The 8,324-nt window shown below is 44.1% G+C and overlaps 1 protein-coding gene across 1 annotated transcript; it reads right to left on the bottom strand.

Moving 5' to 3' along the window:
- Positions 1 to 306: 306 nt before the first annotated feature.
- On the bottom strand, positions 307 to 7,652 carry LOC120860474 (zona pellucida sperm-binding protein 4). Its single transcript, XM_040236293.1, has 12 exons — positions 7,462 to 7,652; positions 7,066 to 7,187; positions 6,885 to 6,987; positions 5,656 to 5,802; positions 4,703 to 4,890; positions 4,121 to 4,218; positions 2,872 to 3,002; positions 2,501 to 2,690; positions 2,281 to 2,428; positions 1,896 to 1,971; positions 661 to 777; positions 307 to 433 (listed from the first exon to the last, which is right to left on the bottom strand). Exons 1-12 carry the CDS (start codon positions 7,637 to 7,639, stop codon positions 330 to 332), a joined length of 1,602 nt encoding a protein of 533 aa, XP_040092227.1. The 5' UTR covers positions 7,640 to 7,652; the 3' UTR covers positions 307 to 329.
- Between the last annotated feature and the right edge of the window lie 672 nt (positions 7,653 to 8,324).

The following is an 8,324-nucleotide window of genomic DNA, read 5'->3' as shown; positions in this document are numbered from 1 at the left end:
TACTTGTTGGTTCTAGCTCAAACCAAGCCTCTTCTGAGCAAGTTACTTCCAATTGATCAATCCATGATCAGATGCTGCTTTTTAGGCATTGTCCTAGACATTAGGTTTTGAAGTGTGATGCTTGAATAGAAAGTTAAGTATCACCTGAGGAATGGTTACAAACGCAAGTTCATAAGCCTCAGCCTAGACCAATTTAACGATTAATGTTTAGGCCACTGCAGTGTAGGGAGATTTATAAGGTACAACAGGTAAGAAATTACTTGTCAAATGAGGAGCTGAGGAGACTAGTAGTGCAATCTGGTTTTATTAACACATTTGGTCTGAGCAACTCATCTCCATTTCCTAATGGCCAGGTAGGACACGAACAAGGCTCCAATGATTAAGACTCCAGATAGGCCAGCCACCCAGAAAGCTTGAGAGTCTACAGGAGACCCTGCAGGATGGAAACGTAGGTTAGTATGCTGAAGCCAAGTGATATTACATACTAATAAAAGACTGCTAGTCTTGAGCTACAGGGGGAAAAGTAGCTAGGTAATTCCCCTTTTGATGTTCATGTTGACCAAACCAGTAAGGAATTAAGTAGGGATGCGCAAGTAGATTTGGTTTGACCAGTAGTTCTGGTTTGACCAGTAGTTCAGATATCATTCTCCTTCCACTCACTTGAGTATTTGTGGAGCTTTTCTGAAGAGTCTTGAATGGCTTGGAGTAGAATCAAGGGACCCTTGCTAGAAATGCTAGCAGTGTTGTTCTGAAAATGGATGTCAGAGCTTCTTCTTCCTGTTGGAGAGATGAGTTAAGGATTTGTTAGTTTTGTATATGTGAGTGGTTGTGGAGTACTAAAACAAGGCTAGGTCTCTTGTCAGATAGCTCTGCTCCATTAAGTTTTTCTCCAAGAAAAACCTTAATGCATTAGACACAAAGTCTCAGACTTGCTCATTTGTATTAATGCTAGCAAGTTTCAGAGAAATTATGATTTTAGACTATCCCCAAACTCTCAGCCTTCGTAAATACAGGTACTTGAATAGTGTGATGTCTTAATGCCGAGACCCTATGATATAAAGGTACCTGGTAATAGTAACAGCAAAGCTCTGTTTGAATCCTATTTCTATTGCTAATATACTTCTCAAAATTTTAGATATCTAAGTATATATAATCATTGCAGTTAGATGTTGAGTAGTTTACTAAATGATAGTTCTGAAAAGTAGTATGAGGTCTTTTCTACCAGAAAATGCTTAAACTTCAGGGGTCATGCTGGGCTGTGCTTAGTCACTGTTGTGTCCAGCTCTTTGTGACCCCCATGGACTATAGTCCACCAGGCTCCTGTGTCCATGTGGATTTTCCAGGCTAGAATACTGGAGTGGTTTGCTAAGACCTCCTCCAGGGGATCTTTCCAACCCAGGGATCATTAAGAGTCATGACTCCCAATTAATTCAGGAGCCAGGTAAGTGTTGTGGGATCAGGTGGAATATGACTGTATGAGCACTGGGCCTGATCAATTAACACATACCAAGTCTGTAATCCTATGCCATTTATAAGTCTTGAGGCCATGTTGCCAGACCTGCAGTCAAGTATAAAAGTCTACATTTATATCTGATACCACAGAAGTGTTTTATTAGGTTATAGGCTGTGAACACACTTGACTCCCTGCTAAGTAAAAGTTTATAAGGAGAAAAACTAAGGCTGAAAGTTATAAATATAAGCTATTAATCCTGAAATATTTAGAAGGCCTGGAATTCTAGTTGTATTTCTATTCTATTGCATCATGAAAGTACTTAAAGAAGCCTCGTTAATTAGATGAAGCTTCAGTTTGATTCATGTGCCACAGACAAAGGTTAGCACTGGATTCCAAGTAACACTTCAATTTGGCCTCTGGCATACATAGGTTGGATACTCACGTCTGGCAGAACAGGGTGTCACACAGGATGGTGTCCCGGCAGGCTGGCAGACCGATGCACTGCAGTGCAGATAAACCTGGGAGCCAAAAGAATTGGGATCATGGTCTAGCACATCCTAAGTCTTCAATCCTGCTTTATCCACCCCAGGAAGAAGTCAAAGAATTATCAGAAAATTCATAAACCAAACTGACATCACAGAAGCACCAAGATACCAGACTCTAGTTGACTCATACCACACATGCCGCAGGCATCCCTTGATTGCTCTGAGGCAATACCAAAAGCTAATGTTACAGGGCCACCTCAGCTGAAAAGTGGTACCGTGTGGAAACATCTGAGCTGGGGGTGTTTAGAGCCCAGCTGAAGAGCACAGGAGGCAGCATCATACCGGTCCCTTGAGGGCCTGCTTTGTCACTGAGTCCACAAAACTGAAGGTGGAAATGCTGAAGCGCTGGTAGTGAGAAGGAAACAGCAGGTCTGAGGCTTCCCAGACAGGGATCAGTTTTGTCTGATAGTTGTCTCCTGTGTAGGGGCACCTAGGCAAGGATATCCAGCAGTCAAGATGGGCTTCTTGGAGGGACTAACACAGGTGAAGGAAAGACACTCACCCATTCACCAGCAAGGGCCACTGGGGCTGGAGCAGGGCGTCTGCGCTGGGTGTCGCCCAACACTGGTCCAGGCGCAGCTCGAGACTGGGATCTGTTCTCTGATGGATGGAGACTTCCACATAGATGGGATCCCGAAGCAACTTCACCACTGGGTAGTCGCTAGCCATGTAGTAGGAGCGATAGCGTTTATCTGCAACAGGCCAAAACAAGTTGAAGCAGTAAAGAGCTTGGAACCTCTAGGTGGCTTGGGATAAGCCATCACCCACATAAACGCCTTTGAAAGGAATAATATCTTGTTACCAAGTTAGGGTCTTCCTGCCCAGAAGACGACTTAGACTAGAGGCCAGATAGTCTACCCAAGAGGATCTTACCTTTGGCAATCTTAAGTTCCAGAGTGAGGTTTCCAGGCTGGATCTCAGGAAGGGGTGGTGGGAGAGTAAGAACCTGGACATTAACTGGGAGAGCACTGCTACTTGCAGAGTAGCTACAACGGACTTGGAGCCTGCAGAAAAATAAAGATTTTAGCTACTATCTTCAGTGGGTAGACCATGTCACCTCTTTAAGGTTTGAGTATGATTTTTAAGTATCAGGTGTTAGAACAAGTTTATAAACAAGTGGGGTTTGGTTCTGGCCTCGTGAAAGCTATCATTGGAGAGACCAATAGGTAAACAAGATCCATGTTAGAGAGTTTGATATAACACTGGGCCACCAGGGAAGCACAGGCTATTATATATTGAATCGATAAACAAAGACCAACCATATAGGATACGAGTCTATTCAATATCCTGTCATAAACCATAATGGAAATATTAAAAAGATGTGTAACTGAAGTCACTTTGTACAGCAGAAATCAACACAGTTTGGGAACACATGTACACCCGTGGTGGATTCATGTCAATGTATGGCAAAACCAATACAGAATTGTAAAGTAAAATAAAAATAAATTAAATAAATCAAGGATACTTCAGTAGATTTTAAAAGAGATATGGTTCTATGATAAACAGGTGTGTTCTCTGGAGGCGGTAGTCAGGGAAGATGTTGCAGGTAATTTGATAAGGGAAAATGAAAAGCAGTAACTGAGGTAGAGGAGAGAAGGGTAGTGTATGGAATCAAGAAGTCTGAGGTCCATTGAATACTCTATGGAAGCACAATCTAAGGTTAGGGAACAGTCAGGGAAGGATTGAGACCATTGGGAAAGTTTTGGCTCAAGTAGCAGCAGTGGTTTCATGCAGGACCCTGCAAGTTATGTTCATAATAAAGTTTAAGTTCTAGAAGACAAAAAGAAAACTTTAAGTATACTAGCTAGGGTTTTTAAAAAGATTCATTTTACTGGTAGAAGGTAGAAGGAAGAGACTAGAGTGAGAAACAAAGACCCAGTGAAACGAAATTGAAGTCAGGTCAAGTCTGAGGCTTAGATCAAGTTGGTGGTAATAGTGCAGGGCTACTAGATCAAATAATGGTCTGTGAGATTGGATAGTCAAGGCAATAGAGATTCTGCCTTCATGAGGAAGATGGTTGTTTATGGTCGTTTATGAATGTTTTCTCTAGAATTCCTGTTTATGGAAGGAAATTCAGGCATCCTGGTCAAGCAAGGTCAGGTTAACTAAGTAAGACCTTTACCTGAAGATACTGTCTCGGGTGATAGAACCACGGCTCCAAGTTTTCACATCCCGAGCTGCAACCAGCTCGTTTTCATATACTGCCTGCTTCCCAGTGATCTGTCAGGGCAGGTAAAGAATTCCTGTCACTCCTGCCAGCCAGATGCTGCTTCACTCAATTTTGCTTTCATCCAGCACTCAGAAAGGATGCCCATTGACTAGCAGGGAAATTATCACTTCACTTTACTTTCAGGGCAAAGGACCAGGAAGGGGCTTTGAGTAATGAGGAAGCCAGAAATACCACTTAGCTCATTTCCATGGTCCTTTCCCAGGGCAGTGTGGTGGGAGGAATCTGTTATTTGTTCTTCTACACCTTGGTAATGGGGACTAGTCCCTCACTAGCGGGCAGGTGGGATGACTTAGCCAAGTACCCAGAAGAGGTTTCTGCTTTCTCAGTAATGAAGGCCCCTCTGTCCTAGAGACCATCCCACATGACAAGCAGTAAGTCAGGTATATTCTTCACAGCTAAGCTATTCCAGTTCTCCACTAATCACTAGGGCATTCCTGACCAACTTAAACAGAGCCCAAGGTCAGCTCTTCTCACCTGTTTTGTAGTACCACAGGTAGTAAGTGGAAACCGGAACAGAACAAAAGTGTGTGTTGCCATCACAGGTTTACATTCACTGTCATTCCTGAAGCCCAAGTGTACAGAATTCAAGAGCAGTTGGGGCGAGGTCACGTTCCGGGACACGGCAATAGAGAAGTGGCCATCTTGGGTACAGTGTGAGGTCACTGAAACACCAGAGCAACTGTGCTGAAGGCAGGTCACCTCAAGTGATTGATCCAGCCAGAAAAGAGTCTAAAAATTATAGTTTCATTATTTTAAATTCCCCACCCTCCTCTTCTCCCACTAGAAAAGCTGGCATTCTAGCTAATGACCTTGAGGCAGGTTCAGCCATCCAGAGTTTAACTGGGACTTTGGATGGGCACTTGGGTTTGAATCTTGCCTCCACTACTTACTGTGTATTTAACCTCCTTGTATCAGCTTCACCTGTAGAATGAAGATAGCCATACCTGCTGTTTCCCTTATCACCTAGGATTAAGAGCTTTGAATTATGTAGCATCTTGTTTCATGAAGGTCATTTTTACATGAGAAAGACCTGGAGCATGATTTGGGACAGTGTTCTTTTGAAATAAGGTTCATCTTCTGAAATAAAGCTCTTTATACACATAATCAGCCACCAGATTGGCTGAAGTTCTTGAAACTTGTTTTAAGTTTCTATCAATTAGCATCCTGCACATAGACTTAGCTTCCTGAGTTCATTGAATGTTATTTGCTTTCTGTTGGGTTCTAGGAGAATACGCAATGGAAGACTATATAAAGCTGTGTCACTAAAGGTCAAGTGTTCAAAGGAGGTACTGACTTATACAATAACCTTTGGTCATCTTTCAGTATTTGCCTTCTGGATGGGGGGTGAAGGAGATAACCCTCCTTTGGGTTTAGTTAATGGTAATTGCAGGCACTCTTCAGCTGATTTCAAAAATATAGCAACTCACCTGTGTTTCCGTAGTAACAGGAAATGACCTCTTCAGAGTTGTAGCAGCAGCCTAGCTGTTCGCAGTCTCCTTGAGTGGTGGGTGAAGGAGCACATGGCAGTCTGTCCCACACTGGGACAGAGTCACAAAAGCCAGCATTTGGGACATCTAGGATAGATATTGAAGAGTAACTTGAACTAGGTAACATAGTCTAGTCTTTAAGAGATCTTTTCATTAAGAAACATTAAGTTCCCATAGATATCCATGTAATTGGAAGAGATATTTACATACTAGAAATTAAGTCTGGATTATAAAGTTCACTATTTGGTTACCTTATAGGAGTGCCCTGAAACGAGTACTCTTTGGAAAAGTGAATACGAACAAGATTGGTAGAAGCAGTGAGACAAACAGTTCTTCCTTCTGTTTTTAAAAAGTACTGAAGTCTTAGTGTACTCTAAATTATTTTAAAATGCAGTTCAGTAAGCGGGGAGTGGGGCCTATGATTATGTATTTTATCAGTATTACTCCACTGGGCTATCACATACCAATGCAGATGTGAAGAACTGTAGGTTCAAGTCTTGGGACCTCTCTGGAGTCCAGTGGTTAAGACTGTGTGCTTCCACCGCAGGGGTTTTGGGTTTGATCTCTGGTTGGGACCTAAGATCCCACATGCTGCACAGTATGGTTAAAAGTTTAAGAACAGAAGCTTGACTCTTTATGACTGAGGAAGAGCTCCTGGGGGGCAAGGCAAGATTCACTGGAGTTGAGCTGGCATTGTACCTTCCTGTTAATCACCCAGTTAAGTACCAAGCTAAGCAGTCGAGTAGCCCCAGCTGAAGGGACTGAGCCTTATTCTCAACGCATTCTGCTTCTTGAAGGTGTTTGCTGAGTCTCATTGATAACTACAGCTTCCTTCTGGACCCTTCAAGAGGGAGATCTCTGGTCCTGGGATAACTCTTGGTTGACTCTCAGCTCTGCCACCTACCAGTCAGGGGTGCTTGGAAAGCTCCCTGCTGGGGCTAGCAATAGCACTGGGTTGGGATTACAGGTAACATGTGAAGTACCCCTCACAGCTCTTGAGCCCCGAGTAATCGCTCAGGTGGTGTTTATCCTAGGGTCGCCTGTGAAGAGCTGGAACACAGTTCTCGATGGGTGCCTGGTTATCACTGCACAGAATGGGTAGAAGATACCCAAGGACACATTTCAGGCAGCTCCACACCACCCAGAACCTGGAAGTATCCAGCCCTTACCTGGGAGACTCACAGGACACTTGAACAGCTTTGTCTCCATAACTGTTCCAGATCCAATCACATCTGCTCTTTCAATTCCAACAGTCATGATGTAGTAGGAGTCCTGGAGAGACAGGCCCAAGGAGTCAACCTGGATGGTGGTACAGGCATCTCAGCCTTCCTAAGGACAGGTCACACTTACCCACTCAGTGACATAGCAGCCGCTGTAGGAGGCTTCCACCACCAAGGAGCTGCCAGGGCCCTCACTGACCCAGATGCCACAGTCAGAGTCATTCTGCAGGCTGTGTGGCAGCCCATGGTTATCTAGCAGTAGGGATGGGGAGAAACACATATGGTCAGTCATTCCCATCACCAGTGCTGGGAAGGACAGCCAGCTTTGCCTTAGACTCAAGAGCAGCTGCCAAGAAAGGAGAAACAAGAGGGAAATCAGGTTTAGAGGTGAAGTTATACTTCAGATTACTTCTATAGAGAAGTAGCAGAGTTTAACAAAGGTGGGGAGGCATTTGGACAGAAAGCAGAGGCCAATTTTATACAGTAGAGGAGACATGTCATTGCCTAGCTCAGCCTTCAAACTTACCCCATACTACTGCAGGAGGAGTCTCTATCTCCTGACTGAGAAGGTTTACGGTGAATTGAAAGCTCCTTAGCCCACAGCGTAGTTCGTCAGGATACTCAGGTACTTCGGACTCATGCTGGCTATTCAGACCAAGAGACAAGAGAAAACAGAGCCAGACAAATTGCAGCAGCAGCCACATGGTGCTGCTAGGAGTCTTACTGACTACTCTTCTGGTCCTACACTTCCTTTCCCAAGAGCCTGTGCTCCCTCTGCCCCTTAAATACAGAGAGAAAGCTGGTTTCAGGTGCACGTCTGTGTAGTATGCAGGTGGGACTCCTTTGGAAAGGGTGATTCCTCCAGCATCACTCACTTTAGGCCACAGTCTTCAGCTGCACCGCTTTAATATTGAAATCAGGCAGTCTTCAGAGCCCAGGAACAATGTGGTGCTTTTTAGCTAAAATAGGTTTCCTCACAGTTGCTCAGTGTAGCACTTATCTTACTAGCTTAATGACCTTCCTTTAGAATCTTGCATATTTGGGTATAGCTCTGCCACTTACGAGTTGTATGAACTGGTGAATCACTACCTCTCAGAAACTCAGTCTTCTCATCTGTAAATTGGGAATATCTCCCAGCAGGAGAGGGCATCACTGGTGTTTCAGTGATAAAGGATTCACCTACTAATGCAGGAGACACAGGAAATGCAGGTTAGATCCCTGGGTCGGAAAGATCCCCTGGAATAGGAAATAGCAACCCACTCCAGTATTTTGGCCTGGAAAACTCCCCAGACAAGGGAGGCTGGTGGGCTACAGTCCATGGGGTCATAAAGAGCCAGACACAACTGACTGCTCACACACCTGGCAGGAATGTTCGTCTGATTGTATTCA

Source organism: Oryx dammah, unplaced genomic scaffold (assembly GCF_014754425.2).
Source record: "Oryx dammah isolate SB20612 unplaced genomic scaffold, SCBI_Odam_1.1 HiC_scaffold_11077, whole genome shotgun sequence".
Lineage (NCBI taxonomy): Eukaryota > Metazoa > Chordata > Mammalia > Artiodactyla > Bovidae > Oryx > Oryx dammah.
This window is presented reverse-complemented; position numbering and strand designations above follow the sequence as displayed.

Coding starts and splice junctions, on each gene's coding strand:
- LOC120860474 (XM_040236293.1), bottom strand. CDS start 7,639: ATGTGGCTGCTGCTGCAATTTGTCTGGCTCTGTTTTCTCTTGTCTCTT. Junction 6,988..7,065: donor GCTGCTATGTCACTGAGTGG/GTAAGTGTGACC, acceptor CTGTCTCTCCAG/GACTCCTACTACATCATGAC. Junction 434..660: donor AAAGCTCCACAAATACTCAA/GTGAGTGGAAGG, acceptor TCCATCCTGCAG/GGTCTCCTGTAGACTCTCAA.